This window comes from Dipteris shenzhenensis, chromosome 7, assembly GCF_047967505.1.
Source record: "Dipteris shenzhenensis isolate YYH24624 ecotype China chromosome 7, Dip_SZ_1.0, whole genome shotgun sequence".
Taxonomy (NCBI): Eukaryota; Viridiplantae; Streptophyta; class Polypodiopsida; order Gleicheniales; family Dipteridaceae; genus Dipteris; species Dipteris shenzhenensis.
This window is the reverse complement of record NC_141602.1, coordinates 319,652-343,493: the sequence shown is the minus strand read 5'-3', so window position 1 is coordinate 343,493 and position 23,842 is coordinate 319,652. Positions and strand designations below refer to the sequence as shown.

General features: G+C 44.2%; 1 protein-coding gene across 2 annotated transcripts; it reads left to right on the top strand.

The window, feature by feature from the left end:
* Window positions 1-2,518: 2,518 nt before the first annotated feature.
* Window positions 2,519-22,502, top strand: LOC147899772 (adagio protein 1-like). 2 transcript variants are annotated; one of them, XR_015541309.1, is made up of 3 exons: window positions 2,519-2,859; window positions 19,954-21,636; window positions 21,681-22,502. XR_015541309.1 is itself a non-coding variant. In XM_087377019.1 (2 exons), exons 1-2 carry the CDS (start codon window positions 2,564-2,566, stop codon window positions 21,566-21,568), a joined length of 1,911 nt encoding a protein of 636 aa, XP_087233145.1. In that variant the 5' UTR covers window positions 2,519-2,563; the 3' UTR covers window positions 21,569-22,502. The 2 variants fall into 2 exon arrangements, 1 of the variants encoding a protein (XP_087233145.1); XM_087377019.1 differs by having other exon boundaries at window positions 19,954-22,502.
* The last annotated feature ends 1,340 nt before the right edge of the window (window positions 22,503-23,842 follow it).

Sequence of the window (23,842 nt, the reverse complement as noted above, 5' to 3'; positions counted from 1 at the left end):
TCATGTAAAACAAAATTTCAAGGTTTACACTTTGTTTATGTGTAAAAGATGTAGGTTTCATATGTATATAACATTGAGTACGATATAGCAAACAATGACATACACATTTTTATTCAATTTTAAAGACCATAATATATATTTTAGTATTGAAAGTTACACCCAAATTTGTTTTCTAAACTAAAACTATGTTCAAAATAATTAATACCAATAGTAGTATATTTCTTAAAGGAGCTATAAGCTTGAAATTCATTCATCCGATAGTTTGCACGAGTCAAACCAACAACCATGCAAGTTTTACAAAGAAAATGGAGGCTTTGTCATAGCTTTTTCTCTATGGATGTATTTTTACCATGTTCTTGAACAAGTCAAAAATATATGTCTTGAAGGGTACTTACATTGGATAGAGATTCAAACCACTAAAAAATAAATTGGGAACCCTAAAAAGGACACTTTTATGTCTTGTTGAGCTATGAGACTAGTGTTAATAACAATGTCTAAGTAGTGTTGACAAAAGATCACAACCTATCTACAAATAGTCTGGCGAGTAGGTTGCTTGAGATTTTCTACTGGTTTCAATCTCTAAATGGATTCATCAAAATAGAGGACAACTTCTCTGCACGTGCCGTACGTCCAACAGTAGTGACAAAGACTAATTCCCATGCAAGGTATTTGAAAACAGACGTAAGCACACACATGTTGGTGAATAAAAAAGCAAAACACAAAATGCAACACCTTCAGCGTACTCCTGAGTTGTAGCTTGAAATGCCTTGTGAAGTGAACATTTCGTATCCTTGTTGATTGGAGAATTCTTGAGCAACTTTGACTTCTTAGGAGGCCTATTCCCACTTGAAAACATAAGAGGTGAACCGACGGATACAGTTTCTCTTCACACTTATTGTCTGCCTCTTGCTTTAAATATGCATGGACAAATATTACTAGTAGAACTTCGTAGGTCTTATTAGATATGCGAGCATGAACCTTTAGGGGCGAGCACATCTTTGATCGAAGACATTGAGTCGTCGTCTATCTCCATCGCTGCAGTCCTGTTCAAAGCATCAAAAATCAACCTCACAAGTTCAAATGGAATAAGAATGAGGAATCTAGAAGGATGAACACAATGAAATCCAACCCCTTTGGATGTCTTGTTTCATGTGTCCATGAACATAGGAGAGCCTTCTCATGCAGCAACATACCCTTCTCCTATGTGTCGATCAGTAGTCAACTCGTTGACGGCCTCACAGTCAGCCATATCCCAATCGAAAACAACACGAGCAAACAGGCTCAACTTGACTCCTCAACGACCACCCTTGCTCGCTTTATAAATGACTGTAACCACCAGAAGAACCTCCCTAAGAAAATCCTTGCATATGCAAAACATATCTCTTCAATTTAAAAGCGAAATCTTCCCTCTCCTCCACTTGATACTAGGCGCAGATCCTCTTGAAGGCCATTCTGCACAACCATGAAGAATTCCTCCTACACCGTCCACTCGATACTCTGACAGCACGGCAGCCGAACCCATTCTCAACCAAATCTTGCATCACCATGAAGAACTATGTTGGAAGCACCATCAAATGCATAGCCACAACATCAACAAAAGACCCGCAAATTTCTCGACTACAAACACCATCCACCTTACATGAATCTCTAAACTTAGAAAAGTAGACGTGGATGTCAATTTAGTTTGGCGGCTGACATTCATTAGGTGCAAGACGTGGGCGAATCATGCATTTCCCAGTTAACAAAGCACCCAAAAAATACTAAATTTATAATTTTCCCATCTCCCGACTAGAGCCTTCACTAAGGTGTACCCATGGCAGGCCAACAACCAGAGCCTTCACTAAGGCCGATCCATGGCATGTCAAAAAATTTAAAGATCACACTCCATGGAGTATATGTATTTATTTTTAGTACTTTGAAACTTTATCCCTAGGGTGTGGGACTTGTAGTGATCTTGCCTCCTTTCTTTAGTCATATAAGACATACTATATTGGTGTACATCGGGAAATTGCATTGAATAATTTGTGGGTATTGCCCATGGAAATGGTAAGGTGGGTTGTTATGCTCATTGGAAAACCATGGGGATGTGTGGCATAGCCCACTAAGTAGCCAATTTGGTGCTTAGAGTTTGATCTCTTAGATCCCTTGAACATGGGCTATGCTATGCGTTGCTCAAGGGACTCAACATCATTAGCCCAATGATTCTTGACATGAGGGGAAGGGATTTGTTCACTCGGCCTTTACAAAGGTGAAAATGTAGATGATGCTCTCCCCGCATGTGACCAAACCCCAAGGAGGCGGTAGGGGGAAATGCAAATTTTGCCTTGGGCTCAAAAAATCTTTTTGGGGGTGTGTGGTATACAATCCTCCATCCATCCCGCCCTAGCTTAGCTCTTCACATTCTCTATTCTCACTAGTCTAATTAATTCCCCTATCCCGCATTTCGTAGCCACTTGTGCTGCCGAATTGTGGGAGCTGCTGTGCTGTTTCATTGAACAGTGCACCTCTGGCGGTCAGGGGCACTTTGCGAGGGTTCTATCAGTGAGAGTAAGCGGAAGCGGAAATGGCTCTCAGAGCAGATGACAGGCTCTGGGAAAGCGACACCGACAGCTCAGAGTTGGGAATTGGAGCTATGGAGGAGTCCGAGGAGTTTGACGAGGGAAATAGTTTACTGACCTCTTCTTTGGTGAGCAGTGAGACGGGGCAGCCAAGCAGGCGTTTAGAGATGTTGTTACACTCTAGTCCGTGTGGTCTAATTGTAACCGATGCATTGGAGCCAGACCTACCCATCATTTACGTCAATACCGTGTTCGAGTTCATCACTGGGTACAAGGCTGAAGAAATCCTCGGAAGGAATTGGTGAGTGCTGTGCCCTTTACTATTTTTGACCCTTGCGAATTATTTCTCGAATACTTTCTTGTTGAACAGGCCTCTCGTTTGCGTGTGCTTGACTGGCGTTAATTTGTCCGTGGTGGCTGGGATATCATCCGACTACACGTTGTCCTCGGAAAACAATAGTTCCGTTCTTCTTTTTATCCTCACGCACTCGAGCTTGGTCGTGTGTCGACGCATCATCTGAAGTACTAAAGAGCCTCTCTGAAGTATTGTATGTGCTTTACTGTCTTTTTGTTGACTCCTGTTCCAAAACCATAACGATATTCTTTGGCCATGAGCAAACCAAAGGACTCACCTTTCTGTGGTAGTTTATGCACCCCTCCTCCGTGGCTGTTAAGCCATGTAGGCCATGGAGGGAACTGAAGGTTTCTTCTACTGAACGCCGTTGCGGTATTTTCTGTTATTTTGGTCGATGGCACTCATGATGATGTCGCCACACTGCAGATGCGTATATTGTTTTTTTAGCACTTTGATGGCTTGCAAAATGCCGTAGATTGGTCACATTTTCAGCTTCCAGCCTAGGCCTACAGGCAGTCTTATTCAATAAATTGCTTTTTGAAATCTCCTTGCCATCTCCATTGGCAGCTGCGGCTTTTATAATCAATCACCCATCTTTAGCTTTCTGCCATTGCTTTCGTTTATCTATAATCCGGTTTGTGTTGACGTACTGTGCTGCACTTTGCTTTGCCTCTGAAAACAAGGTGAATGATATAGCCTGCCTGAAAGAAATGGGTAATTCAATAAAGGATATGTGTGAAGCTGTATTTTAATTTGTTTAGCATTGGATGGTTTTGTGGTTTTAGATTTGGTCAAGAATGCCTTTCATTGCACATTGTTGTGAAGTGTAGTGTAAAGCAGCGAAAGATCAGACTCATATGTGGATTTTGTTCCATATTGCACTATTGTTTTTGGTGCGTTGGTCCAAATGTGGTCCAAAGTTACCCATGGATTGTTGTGGGTGTGATAATGAGTTGATCCAATATTGTGATTTACATGAATTAATAGACTTGTGATGCTTGGGCTTGTTGTGCTGTAGTTGATGTAGAAGTCTCCCAAGATACATATTGGAGTCCTTGGGGTTATTGTGATGAGCATTTGCTACAAGGTGCAAAGGAGAATGTGTGCTTTTGTCACTAGTGATTTTAAAAATTAATTACTACTAGGTTGTGCATTTTTTGGGATTGAAATATGGAGAGCAAGCATTCAACCCCTTGTTCAAAGCAGCAATCTTCTTTAACCAATTGCAGACCCTCTTTGTAATATGTTGGAACTCCTAGCCTTTGTGATGTGGAAATGCTACGGAATTGGGGAAGACATGGTATGTGTGGGTGTCACATGCATTTCTTATAGTAAGAGGATCGTTGCAGCTAGAATGCGCTTACTCGAAGGACGTCGAGTTCGTGAGAAGGAAATGAAATAGTATGAAGTGATATTAAGGTTGGCCTATAGCTTCTTTGAATCGAGAAGTCAATTTGGTGTAGTGGCCAAGCACATTGTGACTTGAGGCATTGCATTGTGTTTGAGTTTTTTTAAAAGGAAAAGTTTTGATGGATCACGAATTCGGCAGATGCTTATAAGTGATAGAAATGACAATAGAGGGTATACACACAGCGGAAGAGTAATAGAATAGCCATGTTGGGGTTGGGGTGGAATCACAAAATTCTTTGCTCTTTGTGCTTATCAAACATATATGCAAGCCAGTAAATAGATGATGCTCTAGGATAATTCCTTCTATCTTAAGTGGTGCGTTGCCCTATTAGCTAGACTTAGATGCTCGTCTGGGAGAGACTAAAACGAAATCGTTTAGTCTTCACAAGCACCTGTAGCTTGAATGATGAGATTTTGGACTACTTTTTGATTAACCTTCTCCTTTAGTGCTAGCTTGAGTTTGCCCCTCACCTCCGGAGTGCCGTTAGAAACTCAGTACGAAGACTTTGTATAATAGGTAATCAAGTATGTGTGGGTGCATGGATTTGTATGTGTAAGAGCATATGTATATACTATGGCCTACACCCATTGTTTGGCTCTTATGACTTCAGTGGGGATGTCATAGTAGCTAGTCCTTGTCATGCGTGATGAATTTTATGGTTTTTAACTTTATGAGTGACTATCATGAGTTTGAAAATCCACTATGTTGTATTTTTAGAGGATGAGCTTGGGCATGTTCCTGGATTCATCTACATATATGCTTCTGCTATATTAGCGGACATGCAAGATCACCTTAGTGAAATATTTGTCCATGTTGCGGCCTGCTGGTATTGCGATAATTCTTTCTATCTTAAGCGGTGTGTTGCCCTATCAGCTAGATTTAGATGCTCTTTTGGGAGAGACTAAAATGAATTGTTTGGTCTTCACAAGCAGTTGTAGCTTGAATGAAGAAAATTTTGACTACTTTTTGATTAGCCTTCTCCTTTATTGCTAGCCTTCGTCATGGCTGAGTCTACCCTTCACCTCCGGAATGCTGACAAAAACTCAGTACAAAGACTTTGTATATATGGATGCTCAAGTATGTGTGGGTGTGTGGATTTGTATGTGTAAGAGCATATGTTTATACTATGGTCTACATTCACTGTTGCGCGCTTATGACGTCAGTGGGGATGTCATGGTAGCTAGTCCTTGCTATGCGCGATGGAGTTCATGGTTTTCAACCTTATGAGTGGCTATCATAAGATTGAAAATCCTATACCGTATTAGCGGACATGCAAATTTCACCTTAGGTCCATGTTGCGGTCTGCTGGTATTGCGATAATTCTTCGGTGCATTGTCCTATCAGGTTGATTTAGATGCTCCTCTGGGAGAGACTAAAATGAAATTGTTTTGTCTTCACAAGCAGTTGTAGCTTGAATGAAGAGATTTTGGACTACTTTTTGATTAGCCTTTTCCTTTAGTGCTAGCCTTCATCATGGCTGAGTCTGCCCTTCACCTCCGGAGTGCCGACAGAAACTCAGTACGAAGACTTTGTATAAATGGGTGCTCAAGTATTGTAGGTGTGTGAATTTGTATGTGTAAGAGCACATGTTCATACTATGGTCTACACCCACTGTTGGGCGTTGATGACGTCAGTGGGGATGTCATACTAGCTAGTCCCTGCAATGCGTGATGAAGTTTATGGTTTTCAACCTTATGAGTTGACTATCATGAGATTGAAACAGTGCTATGTTGTTTTTTTAGAGGATGAGTTTGGGCATGTTTCTGGATTCATCTAGATAAATGCTCCAGCAGAGATATAGAACCAACAATATATATTTCCATCTGAAAGGACACAATAATCGTGGTCCTCTGTCCTTACCAAAAGGATGCTATCCTATTACTACTACTACCTACGTGGCACGCCTAGATCCGTAGGCCTGCGTGCTTCTCGCTGAGCTTTAATAGGCTTTGTCTCCGTGCCTTGATCCCTGCTCCTTGCTGCTCTGGAAGACAGCCAAGGATGCTGCCCTGCCTTGAGCTCTGTCTGCAGCACCCAACTGCCTCTAGGTTCTCCTAGTAGGCCCAAATCTTGCTGGTCTGCGGCTCCACACTGCTCACTGTTTGCTGCTGCAGTGGATGAATGAGCCCCCAATGGTCCCCTTTTATAGGGGCTGGAAGTCCCAAAGCAGCCGACTGGCCAGCCCTTGTGGGCCAACCCTGTAAACTGACCCACAGCCCTTTTTATGGGTCTATGGTCTGTGTGCTGCCCTTCACCTCCGGAGTGCCGACAGAAACTCAGTACAAAGACTTTGTATAAATGGATGCTCAAGTATGTGTGGGTGTGTGGATTTGTATGTGTGAGAGCATATTTTTATACTATGGTCTACACCCACTGTTGGGCGCTGATGATGTCAGTGGGGATGTCATAGTAGCTAGTCCCTGCTATGCATGATGGAGTTTATGGTTTTCAACCTTGTGAGTGACTATCATGAGATTGAAACTGCACTATGTTGTGTTTTTAGAGGATGAGTTTGGGAATGTTCCTGGATTCATCTAGGTATGTGTGCTGGCCTACCTGGTTGGTCAGCCAAACAGCCAGTCCAGGCCCTATATAAGGGCAAGGGGACTGCCCATTGCAGCCCTTTCCCTGCTCCTTCTGGCCTGCAGGCTTCCCTGCCTCTGTCCTCTTCTGGCCGATCTGATCCAGAGCCTTTCTCTTGCCCTGATCTGCTCCAAACAGTCTGTCACCTGTGCGCCCCTGTCCTGGGACTTGTTCCAAACTTTGGACACTTGTCCTAGGCCCGTACCACAAGCTTCTCACTGTTACTGCAGGCCTTCAAATAGCCATGTGGCAGATCCATACTGTCCTAGGCCTCCAAAGAGACCCTGCCTTGCCAAGTAGGAGGACCTGAGGTGTGCTGCCCATGTGGCAGCCCCTTCTCTTCTCTTTTTTCTCGTGAGTTTCACGATAGCCAATAAGTTGCCCATGTGGTAGCCCTAACCCTGAGTCTACCTCCCCCATGGTTGAAATCAACACCAATTAGCCTAAATCCTTGCTTGCCCTTAGGTGCATCCATAGTACCCAGCTCCAGCATGCTCTCTATCTCCACAAAAGAACTGCAATATATTGTCATCTCGTGCCTACGTGCAGAACCCTCATCTGTATATCGCTTCGTAGAAACACGAGTACCAACTAACTGACCTTCCATGGTTGAGGTTCGATTAAAAAGATATCACGATGGTTGAAATTGTATTAGAAGAAAGCATGCCTATCTTACGTGATGAGCTGCCCTATCAGTTATTATAAGATGCTCGTCTGGGAGATGAAATCGTTTAGTCTTCACAAGCAGTTCTAGCTTGAATGAAGAGATTTTGGACTACTTTTTGATTAGCCTTCTCCTTTATTGCTAGCCTTCGTCATGGCTGAGTCTGCCCTTCACCTTCGGAGTGCCGACGGAAACCTAGTACAAAGACTTTTTATAAATGGATGCTCAAGTATGTGTGGGTGTGTGAATTTGTATGTGTGAAAGCATATGTTTATACTATGGTCTACACCCACTTTTGCGCGTTGATGACGTCAGTGGGGATGTCATAGTAGCTATTCCTTGCTATGCGTGATGGAGTTTATGGTTTTCAATCTTATGAGTGACTATCATGAGATTTAAACTGCACTATGTTGTGTTTTTGGAGGGTGAGTTTGGGCTTGTTCCTAGATTCATCTAGATATATGCCTATTTGGCATGCTTAACTGTGACTAGGTTGCATTGTGCTTGCATGCCCCTATATGCTGTTCGCATGCTTCTGATTGCATCTCTTTCAGATTGGTTTGCGCCCTAGCTAAGCCCACGACGCAGTTTGGGCCAATGCCCGAAGAAGATCCATAGGCGCTATATTCTGAGTCAAGTGTGGAGCTGAGCAAGATGCATTTGACGTTGTCGTCCAAGAGCTTTCAAGTCCCTGAGACTAACTTTTCCACTTTGAGTGAATTTTCTGCATCTAGTACTTGTGTAGAACTCGTGCCTCGCCGTGCTCCATCGACATGTTTTTGCTTTTGCCAAAGTAGTCGCTCATGGGTGTCTGTCGATATGGGTTTGCCTTCGCCAAAGCATTAGCTCGTGGGTGTGTGTCCCGTAATTACTTCCAATGAAGGATGCCATAGCTGTAAACATTTCCTTTGGTGTTTGGTCTCCTAGGACCCATATTCTGTACACGAAACCAATCCTCAACTTCCAAGGGAGAAGCAGTATCTGCATGGACAAGAATTGATTGAACTGACAATATTGAAATCTTGAACCTAAGGTACATGAGGCAATGTATCCAATGGATCCTTTGAATATCGCCGTGTCTAAAAGAATGTTCTTGGGCTTGAGGTTGTAGTGCACGTTACTTTATTGTTTAAATTCGTGGTGGAGGTAGACAGCCCGAGTGGCTATTAGTCAATCTCTGGTTCCAATTGAGCTACTTGTATTCGTCGCTATGCACTCAAGTATTTTAAGCTACCATTAGAAATGAACTGAAGAATCATAGCTATTGTGTCCGGATTTAGCAGTACCCTAGAATTCGTGCCAAGTTGTGATGTCATAAATGGGGTGAAGTCCGCACCTCTGCCAAGAAAGACTAATCCCCTGTGATGTTGTTGTTCTTCTTGTTGATAATTTTATGTCCACCTCTCGACCACCTCTCAAAATGGCCTTGTAAATGGTGTTGAAACTGCCAGTACCAATGATGTTTTGACCCAGTGACGACGTTTGTTGCTTCCTTGATTTGATCTGCACATCATCCCATATGTTGGGCACCCTCCAAGGCCAAAATACTAGCTAAATGTTTTTGTTGGTAGCAACGTCTAGAGTACAACAAAATACCACAATCGTAACTATGGCCAATTCTACAGAAAACCCAGTCACGACCGATTCGAGCACCCCACAGGAGGATGCTGATTCTCCCACGCATTGAATTATAGGCACCGCCCGCACAGCCCTTTGGTTATCTAGGAATTAGAAACCTGCAATTGATTATGTGATAACTTGAAGGACATAAGCTTTGGTAAGTCCGCAATAGCGAGTGAGATCTCTCGAGATAAATGGTTCTCTGAGAGGTCTAGCTCCTAGAGTGGCTTTAAGCTCCAAAGATTGGGGAATGATACCTTTCGAGGAATTTTGAGATAGGTTGAGTGTCAAAGGGTTGACAATGTCCCAAGAGTTTGAAGAATGTCAGCAACCAAATCTAGTTTGGAGCATGACATAGCCATTAACATCTGGAATGCTTCTAGAAGGTCGAATAAAAGTACCAACTGCTTGGCTCTAAGCTCAGATGGGATGGATCTACCTAGTGAACTATGCAAATGGTTTATAATTTTGGCAAGGTTCGTGAGTCTAGCCGTTGTAGAATGAACGCTCCCATTCAGTGTGTTACAGTAGACAGTAAACAAGCAGAGAGCCGCACAATCTTCAAGCTCTTTGATGATGTTCCCTGTGAGGCCATTATCCCATAACAGTAACCCCTTTAAAGATTTGAGTTTCCCAAGTGTTGGATGTATCAGGCCACTCATTGTCGGGTGTATGCCCTAGCACATGGAACCCATGCACGGATTTAGAAATCCTAAGGATGAACATTGTGCGCCCATATCTGAGAAGCATTGCCCAATTGTGATCCCAGACGAGCAGCATTCACGCTTGCAACCACAGCTTGTTGCTGCCGTTGCTGAAGATGAAGTTGGGGATGCTGGAGGTGCTACTACTAATGAGGGGAAAATTGACGTCATCTAAAATCGTTGAAAAGCTGCTCATTAGCGCCTTGCTCAAATGACGGCATGGAGCTTCTATTCATGAGTCGTCTCTGGTGAGTAGGAGGCCTTTCTCATTCGAGCTATACTCAATCGAGCTACCATGATGTGCATGGAATTAATGCTTATTAAATAGAGACCATGTGCCCTCTCCTATATCAACATCCCTGCACGCTACAGGCTATCAGTCGAATGGAAGTAATGGCTATCAGTCCCAATTGCAAGTTAATAAGCCACACTCTGTGCTTGAACTGTCACGATCTGTGACGTATTCCTTTCTCTATATCTTAGACTTATGGATGGTTTGAGGAATGGACACTTGTGGAAGGGTATGCCCTTTCGACGGGACACTTCCTATGAGGCACAACCCTTCACAAGAGACATTCTATTGAAGAGACACTCCCATTGTAATGTACCCTCTCATCAAGGGTCACACCCTTCACAAGGGGTACACACCTCTTCACTTTGGAGTACACACCTTTTCATGTGTGACTCTTCACTCTCTATATAAGAGAGGCCGAATTGTATGGATGACACACTACAGACACTACAAGCACTCAAGCAATACAAATATTCCTTGTTCTCTGCTATTTTCAGTCTTCTTTTTGTTCCTTAGCACATTTCTAAATATAGTAAATCTAGGATTTCTTACAGTGGTATCAGAGCAAATTTCGCTCTTGCCTGTAGGAAATGCCCCCCACCTTCTAGCGCCTATCTGATACATCTTTTTCCGCTAGAAGGATATCCACGCACGTTGTGCATGGAAGAGATGGAGAGAATGAGCGTAAAATTTTTTAGCGCCAACCCCACCTAAAGTCATCAGTGGCCTCTTTGTCTCCCTCACATCATGAGTTGATGTGAATGGACATGACAAAAATCGTGTCTTTTGATGTGCTTGGGCTGTCCCAAAACCAAGGGACACACCTTTTCCACCATTGGACACACCTTTTGATGAAGAGTTTCTGACTCCTCACCCAAGGGACACACCCCATCGTGGAAAAAAGGACATCTTTTCATGTGGGGACACCCCTTTTTAAAACAGGGTCACACCCCTTCACAAAAAGGTACACCTATTCCAAGGGTCACACCCCTTAGAATAGGCACACCCTTTGGCACCAAGCACCACCCTACAAAAGGGTACCTAGAGGGCCTAAAAAGGGCAACCAGCCCTAAACCTAAGGCCCAACTCAAGACTAACCTTATGTTCAAGTAACCCAGCCTTTAATTTTTGGGAAAAGCAATGCCTAGTAGTTATTGCAACCTTCGTAAATCGGTTTTTGGCGTCTCATAAGTCGCGCCTTCTTCTCGAAAGTCGCGCCTGCTGTTCCGTAAAGTCTATTCATGTCGATTCTGCCCCTTTCTTGCCGATTTCTTCTTGCCAGCCCACGCCAAGCCCACTTCAAGCTTGCCGTTTTCTGTTTGCAGCCTTGTGCTCAGCCTTTGGCGGCCTTCCATAGTCACGCCAATCATGCCCTCAGCCTTCTATCTGTTCGCCAGCCTTTGCTCAGCCATGGATGTGTTCCATCGCCCTGAAGAGTGACAGCCTGACGCCCATCTCTGCACAGCCTGCCAGATCTCTTCACCTCACCATCTCAGCCTGCGAACAGAGGCCTTGTTGTTCAGCAAATTCCCTCAGCCGGCCCCTCTTGTACAAGAAAACCTCGCCTCTACACAACAGATCGAGATCCTGTGTGGTTCGTGGTTTTGCTGGCAACATCTTTCTGCCCACAACCGGACTGTTTGGTCGCTGAATCGCCTCCCTCTACAGCAAACCCTAATTTCGAAACTTGAAGCCTGACATCAGGACCTCCTTCAACTCGCAATTGATGCTGTACTTTTTCCAGCCCGAAGCCCACGGCTGGTACACGCTTTTCAGCACAGTTGGGCAGCTCTAATCTATTCCAGGTGGATTCTTTCCATTCTATTTCTAAGGATTCTTTTTCATATTGTTATTTGCCGCTCATTATCAAATTACAGCAAATGAAAGCCTCCTCCTTAAAGCATGGAAACCCCTGGTAATGCCCCAGTCCCTTCAAGGACACCTCAGGGATCATCTATCACACAATATCTGTAAGAAAACAATACAACGTCTGTGCTCAACAGATAACAGGATCTCGTATGCAAGAGAGAAAAGCAGATAGTATGGAGAATAAAAAATTTGATTACTGTAAAACTGATACAATAGATGGCGCTGCCTCCCAGCCGTGCGCTCATGTGTGAGAAGCTTCGATGGCGTGCTGGAAATAGTAGAGGACGAAGGTTGGATGCTAAGGAATCAGGGTTGCTGTAGCCAGTGATGATATTGGGCTTCACGGGCTTGCTCTTATATAGCCACTAGTCGTAGTTGGTTAGACCCAGTTGGGTGACCGACCCAGTCCGCCCAAAATGGCCGATTGGAGGTCGGTCCCGAAATAGGTCACCGACCACACGTTAGAACTGTTTGGCTCAGAGCCATTCGGGATCATCTGGGGCTCCAAACAGGTCCCGCAACTTGAGAGTGGGCTCCCCCGAGAAATGCTCCATCTACCCTCAGTGCGGTCAGTGATGGGATGCCTTCCCACACTTGCATGTAGCCTAGTTGGCAGTGTGCCAACTCTATCTGAAGCCGTCCAGCCATCAGGCCACACATGGCCCCCATCTGGTGTCCATACCAGGACCTACTGGATAACCGAGCTACTCAAATGCCTTCTCCTCATATGGGGGCTTACAAGTAAAATTCGCATACGAGAAGGCGATGAGTATAAGACAGCTTTTTGAACAAAGTATGGACACTATGAATGCTTGGTCATGCCTTTTGGGTTAAACAATGCCCCGGCCACATTCATTCTTCTCTACATCAACGTTGAGAAGAGTGAGTTCTTCAAGACCCAACTCAAATATTTGGGACATGTTATTTCAGCTCAAGGCATCTCTATGGATCCTAAGAAAGTCGAGGTTATCCGAAACTGGCCTACTCCTAAGAATGTTCATGATGTCCGCTCTTTTCTTGGATTGGCAAACTTCTACCATACAAAGGTCTATCAGTTTTCCAAAATTGCAGCTCCTATGTCCGAATTATTGAAAAGCACAGCAATTTTTCAGTGGCTTCCCGAAACAGAGTATAGTTTCCAACAACTCAAGCAAGCACTCACTACCACACCAGTTATGGCTATTGCTGACCCAAACCTTCCTTTTGAGGTCATGACCCACGCTTCCGACATCGCTACATGAGCAGTGTTGATGCAAGAAGGCAGAGTTATTGCTTTTGACAGCCATAAACATTCTGATATCGAAACTTGATACCTGGTGTATGATAAGGAGTTTTTTGCCGTTGTACATGCTTATCGCTCTTGGAAACATTATCTCATGGGAGCCGACTCGGTGGTTAAGACAGACCATCACTCTCTAAAGTATATCTTTACTCAGCTAGTCATGAACGCTCGATAAGTACGCTGGGTTGAGTTTCTGGCCAACTTTCACATGACCATTGAGTACTTGCCAGGACTACGCAATGTAGTTGCAGATGCTCTCAGCAGGTTAACTTTAGCATTAGCTATGGTAATCTCTACATTATCTGTGGATGTTCTGAATTCATTCAAAGGGAAGTATTTCAATGATAAAGACTTCGGCACAGCAGTACAAGTTCTTTCAAAAGATCAACCTTCGACTTCCGAATAGAAGATTTTCTCATCCTATTCTTATACGGACGACCTTTTGTATTATCAAGATTGCGTCTGTGTACCACATGACAAGGATGTTCGACGTCTTTTGTTAAAAGAGCATCATGTAGTTCCTTATGTTGCCCATCCAGGCATCAACAAGACTTATAGGTTACTCAGTGCAACATATTACTGGCCTTAGATGAAAAGCGACATCATCAAAATGGTTACATCTTGCTTATCTTATCAACAAATGAAAGCAAGCCGACGACCTCCAGTAGGACTTCTTCAGCCTCTTCCAGTTCCAACTGAAAGGTGGGAAAGTATTTCCATGGATTTCATTACAACACTACCACGATCCTCCAGAGGTAACACTTAGATTATGGTAATTGTTGATCGATTGTCCAAATGGCACACTTTGTTGCTTGCAAAAGCAGTGCACAGGCTACTGACATCGCCAAACTCTTCATACAACACATCTTCCGACACCATGGATTGCCCAAGAATATCATATCCGACAGAGACCCTAAGTTTACCAGTCACTATTGGATTTCACTGTTCGAATCTTTGGGTACAACTCTACTGTTCAGTTTAGCCTACCATCCAGAGTCAGATGGCCAGACTGAAAGAGTCAACCTAGTTCTGGAAGACATGCTTCGATATTATATTCAGTCACGCCTAGCAGCTTGGGAAGAGTATCTACCACTCCTTGAGTTTGCTTATAATAACTCTTTTCATAGTGTCCATTCATCAAACCATCCATAAGTCTAAGATATAGAGAAAGGAATACATCACAGATTGTGACATCCCCTCCCACTCAAAATAAGACCATGGTGGAGATAATGAACTAATGTAGAAAATATCACGGTAAATTCTGAAGATACTGCTGTAAAATGTCAGGGTACTGCTGTAAGTCTTCATCAAATTGCCAAGTAGCGTCGGAGTCGTCCAGATCTTGCCAAAGAATTTCGTGATAAGTTGATGTCGAGTCTCTCCCTGTCAATGGTCCAGAATACGCTCAAGAATAAGGAGAACATAATCGTCTTCAATTTCTGGGACATAATCACCTACAGGAGGAATTGCTTCATCGCCTGGAATGTACGTCTTTGGCCAAGAAATATGAAATGTCGGATGGATTTTACCCCATGATGGTGGTAATTCCAATTTGTAACTTAAAGTGAATTTTTCTTGACGATCCAGAAAGGTCCATAGTATCTTGGTTGCAACTTAGGAAACACAGACTTAGCCGTCTTATAGCGATGTACATGAACATTGTGATCTCTAGAGCCAAGAAGAGAGGCACACATATCGAAAAAATAAAAAACTAGCTAATTACATTTCAGTAAAATAGAAAATATAAAATAAGCCTAATTTTTCCTAATTCCAACTATCGCTTAGATCTTCTTCCCTAGGGCAGGCCAAAAAGCAAATGCTATCTTTACAATTTTCATGAAGTTGGAAACATTGTCCACCAAACATGAGATGTTCTTGACATTTCAAGCCAAGAGGGGTTGATTTTGACTGATCTCAAAGTTACTATAGGTGTTTCTGCATTGCTCTGCACTCTAGGCTCATATTTTGCTCTAGTAAATCCCCCACATTTTCTTCTTTTGAGTGATGACTCTAGAGCTTCAGCTGTTTTTCTTGGGATTTCCATGTAACCTGGTTGATGAAGAAGAGGACAAGGCACTCTCTTCTACTCTCTTCTAGAGCCTTTGGCGAAATGCAAAAGCTGAGAAAAAGAATTGTCACCCTCTTTGAGAGAGTTCTGTGAATTTCAGAATCCCTTTAAGCTAGTTGGGTTGTGCTCCTTTAATATGATGCGTAACAAGTAGAGGACTTGGGAGTACGCACCCTTATCTCATACTTGTTTTATGAGCAATGGAAGCACTCTTGCCACTTGCATACACGTTAGCATAAAACTTAATGCATCAAAGAGAGAACATTAAGTCACTTGTATAGCCAGTTTGGTCGACCTTGATCAACTGTCAGATGATTGTGGGATTGATCAAGGTTCTTGTCTTGCCATCCCTGCTATGACCCTTGACTGGTCCCAAGTGCTTTGCACCGGGCCGTTCAAATGGTTTTTCTTATTGCCTAATAAGATTGGCCTTGACCTTCCATCTTGGGGACTAGGCTTGCTATGCAATTGGGGACAACAAAGTATCGGCTGAATGGGGCTTATAGAATGAGGGACGCCCTTTGACTAAGTTTGGCTAGACTAGCGTAGTCTTGTTGCATGCAATCTTATTGAGGATGCATATGAAACTATGTTTGGAGTAGGCCTAAGGATGTATGATATTTGGTGAAGAGCAAAAAACAAGCAAGCTCAAGAATTGTTTTTGGGCACAAATCTTCCATGGAGGGTCAATTGAACACTTTGGAGATGTAGAGTCAAAGATTACACTTTGAAATGTAGAATATAGGATTTTCTAGTCAGCAGGAAGGTGTGCGAGACGTGCACCCAAGGCGAGGGTTAGCTAGTCCAAGTTTATCCATGGTAGCACACTTCTCATGGCTGCTGAGGCAAAATAAATATCAAATCAACCATCTTCAATGGTTGAACAGGAGGTCGCAGATGCCTATACATGCATGGATTGAGATGTGCACCCAAGGCGAGGGTTAGCTAGTCCAAGTTTATCCATGGCAGCACACTTCTCATGGCCGCTGAGGCAAAATAAATATCAAATCAACCATCTTCAATGGTTGAACAGGAGGTCGCAGATGCCTATACATGCATGGATTGATAGATATTATGTTGATGATTGGGCTCTGGACAAGACAGAGGTGGCCACTGGGGTCTCTCCTTGAGATCACTTTCCTGTGGTATTGATGATTTCCATGCCTCTTTTGAGATGACGCTCTGCCAGTATCAGGATTCCAGAGGCCTTTATGTAGAGGAGGACCTTTACAGAGGTAGTTTTGCAGGTCTGTGTGTCATATATGCAGGGTGGAGTGCTGTCTCCTTTAATTTTGGCTGCAGCCCTGACTAATATAAGTGACTTTTATCACTCGGTCCGTAGTGCCAAGAGTCGAGACATTCCCAGACGTGAAATTGGTATTCACCAGCAGTTGGCAGCTCTACAGAAGGAAGAGCAGAACAGCCTATAGATGCTTGGATTAGGAGCGCTTTGAGCATGGTATGCCTTTCATGCCCATGAGTCATAGAGGGGGAATAGAGTCAATAAACACTTTTCCTCTACTCTTGGCCCAAGATATAGTAGACTAGATTTGGGTCTCGGCAGTGTCCTGGGTGAACGTGGTAATAACTTGCGCGGTATGTCTGGAAAAAGTCTGTGGTCATGCTCTGAGAGGACTCTACAAGTGCATCTTGTCCCTATCTCTGTGATTTCAGTAGGCGCTCTAGATGTAGTACTCCCTCAGCTCGCCCATTGCCTACGAAGTCGGCGTGAAGAAACCCGAAACTACCCAATAGAGATCCTCAGTGAATGGGGGGTGTGAACCCAGGCATATCTAGGAGGATCAATAAAACCCTTGTCAGAAATGTAGGTAGGGATCATTGCAGAAGCTAAGCTTCACTGAGAGTTCTTGTGGTCCCAACTAGGTTCGGAATGTGTGTAGTTGTAGAGGGTCCTCGTGTATGACCTGGTTAACCTCGCGATACCTAAGTGGGAGAAATGACGCATCAATTCCGTATTGGAAGGGTGAAAGTCTATCCATGTGGAGTCCCAATCTCTCGAACCACCTGCATGTGTGCACGTACAAGCATCTATGGTCGCCCTCAGCTGCTAAATCCATAGAGGACAATGCTTGCCATGGCAATCTGCGTCGTCCTGAATGTGCAGTCCCCATACCCCCTTCCGCAATATAGATACGTGATGACCTAGAATGCTAGCATCAAGTTGTAGTAGGGGTCATCCAAACTCGGCATGAATAGTATGATGAGGTACTGATGGCTTGCTGCGAAACATATGTGACAACATGAGGATCTGGAGATGCTCCACACTCTGCATTTGAAAGATTTGGCCCCCAACTAGGGCTGCCATACATCCCATCTGGTCGGACCAAGGATTCGAATAAGAGGGCCTTGGTCTGGGGGTCTTAAAAGTGTGAGTGGAAGCACTGCCTCTCCAATCTGGCTAGAGAAGCTTACCCTCTGCTGAGATAGGCATACGTAGCTTGTCTTGTCAAAAAGTAGGGCTTGAAAACAGAACCCCTAGGTATGTGTAAGACCATACAATCTCAACCGGTGATCCATCAAATGTGAACTGCTCTCTATGCATGGCTGTTCGAGAGGAATTGAAGATCATAACCTTGGTTTGGCCAAGGTTGACCTTCAATCATGTGACTCACAAAAGCACTATTGTGCATCTAAATGTCTATGAAGGCTCTGTGCAGAGGAGGATAAAAGCACCACCTCCTCTGCATACAACAAGATGTGAATCAAAGTACCAGCGAGAGAGCAGCCAGCCCCAGTGAGAGTCTGCATAAAGGTCTCGAGCCCATCTATGTAGAGGCCGAACAAGGGTTGGCCAATAGGTGTTGGAATGGTCACCTCCCCATCTATAAGCCCCCATATGAGGAGAGCGTGGGGGAGGGAGACCTTGGGCAGGATGTGCCCCAAAAGAAGAGAGGAGGGTACGTGGCTGATCTGCAGGAGCATAAGGCGGAGCAGAGGACAGCAGCAGGGACCCAAGAGAAGGGGCGATGAGCTCACGGATGACGTCAGCAACAGTACGGAACAGTACGGAGCTGAGGCGCACACGTGTGGGCAGATCAGGGAGCCAAGAAATAGCCCAGCATAGTGGGGGTCTATGGGCAGGTATACAGCCTGCAGCAGGGTCTCCAGCAGCAGCAAAGGGGAGCCTAGCAGCAGCCCAAAAGGGCCTGGCTAGGGCCCTTATATAGGGCTGGTTGGGCTGAGCCAACCAGGTCGGTTGGGCCAGCCAACCAGGTCTGTCCAGTCGGCCCATTTAGGGCTGGCTGGTCGGTCCATTTGAAAGGGCCTTGAGCCCTATAAAGGAGAGGCACTTGCCTCATTTTATCATCCAGCATAGCCAGCAGTTCCAGGGCAGAAAGGAGCAGCAGGAAGCCTACTCTCTGGGCCTATCTACAAGAGGTGAGAGAGTGCAACAAGGGCTGCAGACTTAGCCAGGAAGGGCTGGACCTTGGCTGTCTTCTAGAGCAGCAAGGTGCTGAGATCATCATCACTTGCAGCAGCAAACAGCCAGCAGATAGGAGCAGCAAAGGAGCGTCCCTTGGGCCTATGTTCAGGAGGTAAAGGGAGCACAAGGAGCTGCAGACTAAGAGCTGAGAGAGCTGCCCACCTAGGCTGGTGCAAAGACAGCAAGGTGGAAGGGATCTGGACGGATAGTCTACAGAAGCTCGAGGTGGAGCACGTGGACTCGAGTCTAGAGATAACTGGCTGATAGGAGGACCTTGTCGTAAGATCAGAGGACCACACCATTGGTGGGACTCTGGATCTATATCTTTTGTATTGTTTCCATAGTTTTGGACGGAAATTTATTTTGGTGGTTTCTCTATTTGGCTGGTTCATTGTCTATTGATGAGTCTGCACATCTAATCTATGTGACGCACATTAAGTAAAGAGTTTGTGATTCCACACCCCACACGCACACTGTGTGAGCTCCTGGGCATTACTATATAAGTCTTCCGCTGTGCATACCCTCTGTTGGGTCATTTCTAACAATAGGCCCATAAAGGTTAAAGGCTGGGTTTTTGGCAAGATTCTGTACGGGGTTCAACGAGGAATGCCTCCATACTTATGCAAAAGTTGGTATACATAGGTCGTATCCAAGTGTTACTATTGTGGCATGTCTTCCTTACGGTGAGCTCATTTAGTGGAGAATGACACGGCGATATATTGGATGAAGGTAGTCTGAGCTACACCTGTGGTTTGGAGTAATAAGTGAGGGAAAGCTTGGACATCACATGGCAGTCATGTGACCATTTGTAAACTAATTTTGGTAATATATCTTCTATTATGAAAAAGAAAAAAAGAGGGATTTATTGCAAAGAGTTACAACATGTCAAAGGTTTCCTACTCTCCCTTTGAGTGTCTGCCCAAAGTTAAGGATGTGAGAGAGAGAGAGAGAGAGAGAGAGAGAGAGAGAGAGAGAGAGTTTTTTCCCAGTAAAAGGGTTCCTCTTTGTAACAAAGACATTGCTGGGTGGGGGGTCAGTGGGTTGAAGGTCATGGATGAAGGCATTGCATGATTCTTACTGTCAATTGTTTTTTGTGCATTAGCCGTTTTTTGCAGTACAGGGGCTCTTTTGCTCAGCGAAGACATCCTTTGGTTGATTCAGCTGTTGTTTCTGAGATGAGGAGGTGTATCAGGGAAGGATTAGAGTTTAGGGGCGAGCTGCTGAACTTCAGGAAGGATGGAACTCCTTTAACAAACAAGTTGTGTCTGACGCCTATTTTTGGAGATGATGGCATCATGACACATGTGATTGGGATTCAGTCCTTCACAGAGGCAAAGCTTGATCTGGGTCCCTTACCAGGGCCTCCATGGAAAGCATCTTTCTGCCGAACCTTTGATAAAGCAGACGATGGAAGCTTTTACAAATCTTCACCTTGTGGTCTTGGTCAGTCTATGAGGGATTTTTGTGGGCTCCTTTGTTTGAGTGATGAGGTTCTCACATTAAACATTTTGGCACGCTTGTCACCCAGAGATGTTGCTTCACTTGGCATGGTTTGCAGGCATCTTTACAGGTTAACAAAAAGTGAAGACCTTTGGAAGCTTGTTTGTCAGAATGCTTGGGGCATGGCAACAATGGCACTACTTGAGAGTGTGCCAGATGCAAGGAATCAGGGTTGGGGACAGCTTGCAAGGGAATTAACAACACTTGAAGCTGCTGCCTGGAGGAAGCTCACAGTTGGAGGTTCTGTTGAACCATCCCGGTGTAATTTTAGTGCTTGTGCCGTTGGTACTAAAGTGGTGCTCTTTGGGGGAGAAGGTGTCAACATGCAGCCTATGAATGACACATTTGTGTTGGACTTGAGTGCAGCTCATCCTGAATGGCGTAATGTACCAGTGAGTTCTGCTCCTCCAGGTCGTTGGGGCCATACCCTCTCATGCTTGAACGGTTCTTCACTAGTGGTCTTTGGAGGATGTGGGAAGGAGGGTCTGCTAAATGATGTTTTCGTTCTTAACTTAGATGAGCCAATGCCAACCTGGCGTGAAGTTACGAGTGCAGCGCCTCCGATCCCAAGGTCATGGCATAGTTCATGCACTCTTGATGGTACAACGCTAGTGGTGTCAGGGGGATGTGCAGATTCGGGTGTCCTTCTGAGTGATACTTTCTTGCTAGACCTGATGATGGAAAAGCCTATCTGGCGTGAAATTACAGTAACATATAGCCCTCCGTCTCGATTGGGTCACACTCTATCTGTGTATGGAAATAAGAAAATTTTGATGTTTGGCGGATTGGCAAAGAGTGGACCTTTAAAGCTGAGGTCAAGTGATGTTTATATAATTGACCTGAATGAAGAAGAGCCTAGATGGAGATATGTTACTGGCAGCTCCATGCCAGGAGGGTCCACTCCAGGGGGGACTGTTCCCCCTCCTAGACTTGATCATGTTGATGTTACTCTACCAGGTGGACGGGTCCTGGTTTTTGGAGGTTCCATTGCTGGTTTGCATTCAGCTTCAGAACTCTTTCTGCTGGACCCGACTGAATACAAGCCTACGTGGAGGATTTTGGATGTGCCAGGTCAAAAACCAAAGTTTGCGTGGGGTCATAGTACATGTGTAGTGGGAGGAACAAGAGCAGTTGTTCTAGGGGGGCACACAGGGGAGGAATGGGTTCTCAATGAGCTTCATGAGCTCTCCTTTGCAAGCCATCCTGCTCCAGACTAGTGCAACTTGTGACATCTAGATGAGAGAAGGTTTTAGGTGCTTGGGGGAGCAAATTTGTGAGCAAGTTGGTGAGATGTTGATGTCCTTCGTCTCTAGACAGTTGAGACGATAGGAATGTAAGGTGTTTGAATCCACTGCTTGCATTCAGGCATGGACAAGGCTTTCAATTACTGTGGAAAGAGTGAGTCAAGAAGCGGTGATCAATGCAGCTGGCCTCTATACAAACAATGGCATTATAGATCTGCTTCATTATCTCTTCCCATGTACCAGGATTGTGCTCATCTTCCAAATGCTTGCATGTGCTTGTCAATAGTGACATATGATTAGTGCTCTACTATATGCTGAGGTGTCTATACTACATTTATTTTTTATTTCTGGGTACCTTCACCAATAGATAGCTGCTGCCTTGTTGGTGCGCTCCCTTGACTATGCAAGGTTCTGCCAGGTAAATTGTTCAGACACAAGGGCTACATATTGTCAGAAGTGCATCTATTGAAAGTGAATCTTTGTTGCTCATTAGGCTATGTAAAAGGATATTCAAGCTGGAATGCCGCTTTGGCAATTCCCTCTGGAAGTTCAGCAACATCACATATGAACACTCCTCGATGTGTGCTATGCTAATCTGCTATGTATTTTCTCAATGGTTTTAGACTTTTCACTCATCTTGCGAAAGGTATTTTGCTTCAATGAGAAGACAGCCACATTTTCACTGTGTATTGGGATAGCTGTATCATGGCAAAGAAGGGCTATATTGCATTTAGGAAGAGAGGATGTTCTACGGTGCAGCCAGGTTGGGATTGCTTGTTAGAGGTTGAGGGGTCTTGATAATATCTGGTTTGTTTCGTCTCTCCCACGCAAGCTCCCAATTCATACTTTTGCTAGTGGCTACCAGTGATAAAAGCAAGGCTATGTTGAGACAGTAAAACAGTGTCTTTCCAGAAAATCTCAATCACGTTTATGTGCATCTTCAGATTTGACTGTGCTTAACAATGGAAGGTCTGCTTGCCTTTTTGAAATAACAATTCATTGCAATCATCTTTGATGGTTGCCTGATGTTTTTTGAGGCAATGTTCGCTTGAAAAAATCACTTTGATTTTAATTTTTGGGTTGATGGTTGAAAGAAGATGTTAGGTGTGTGCACACATAAAAGATGCTGCTGCAAATGTCTCCTTTATGTTTAGATGCTTATTTTGTACAAATAGGTACTTCGAAGATTGCTTAATATTGTTTCATTTGTCAATCAAAGCAATATATTGTGAGTTTTTTACAGTTGTATCTTGCGATTGTTGTCCTCCAATATCCTCCTCCCCCCATTCCCTTTTTTTGATGGTGATGTTTTGGTACTCGCTAACATGGCTTGCTTCCTACTCACCCTTATCTAGCTAGTGTAGGCCCTCAAGAAAGTGCATGTGCTTGAGAGCTTGGGAGTTTGAGAGTCCCCTCATGGAGACCTTGAAGGTTGGTGCCTCCATGGCTTGAACCAGTGATCAAAGGTTGAAACTAGTCTTACCTATGAATGACATTGTTAGAGCTCCAACCACAGCCGCTATTACTAACCTTTCCTCGAGTAAGACTACTTTATTGGTATAGTCCCCTCATGGAGACCTTGAAGGTTTGTGCCTCCATGGCTTGAACCAATGCCTCGATTTGAGAAGTTTCTTTTGTTTGGGAGAGTGTATCACATTTGTTAGGGTGGGGCTTTAAATGATTGATTTCCTCTTAGGGTTGCATTGGTTGTTTCTAGTGTATGGTTCCAAACTCATTCTGCATGATTGAGATAATATATCCTCATGTATTCTTAATCACATTCTTTTTTCAAGAGGTCGATGTAGAACTTTAATAATAAGCTAGAAGAGCTGGAAATGCAAGTTTCTATTTGGGATATACTAATTGTAATAAAAAGTAGTTAACATATGCATGTCCTAGTGGTTGGTAAGGGGTACATGAATGGGGACTCTTTACTCAATCTCTTATTCGGAAATATTGAATAGACTATCACAACCAAGTCCCTAACCATAATGTTGGCTAGCAAAGCCTTATTTTGTAGCTTTGGAACCAAGATACGCTTTTGAGGTGGGATACCTTGGCCGTTGTGTTAGTCATCCTTATGTAACATGTGAGGGGAAGTTTGTTGTTATCCATGCGTAACATGTGAGGGAAATTTATCCTACATCTTTGGCAATGAGTTGCCCCCATCAAGTTCTAGCGTCTTGTTGTTGAGACTCCTGCCTTCTTCGCTTACGTGGCTTATGCCATGTACCCCTTTATATCAAC

Bases quoted from the DNA above. Each gene is read 5' to 3' on its own strand.
- LOC147899772 (XM_087377019.1), top strand. From the start codon at position 2,564: ATGGCTCTCAGAGCAGATGACAGGCTCTGGGAAAGCGACACCGACAGC. The intron at 2,860-19,953 runs GTGAGTGCTGTG...TTTGTGCATTAG, and splicing joins GAAATCCTCGGAAGGAATTG to CCGTTTTTTGCAGTACAGGG.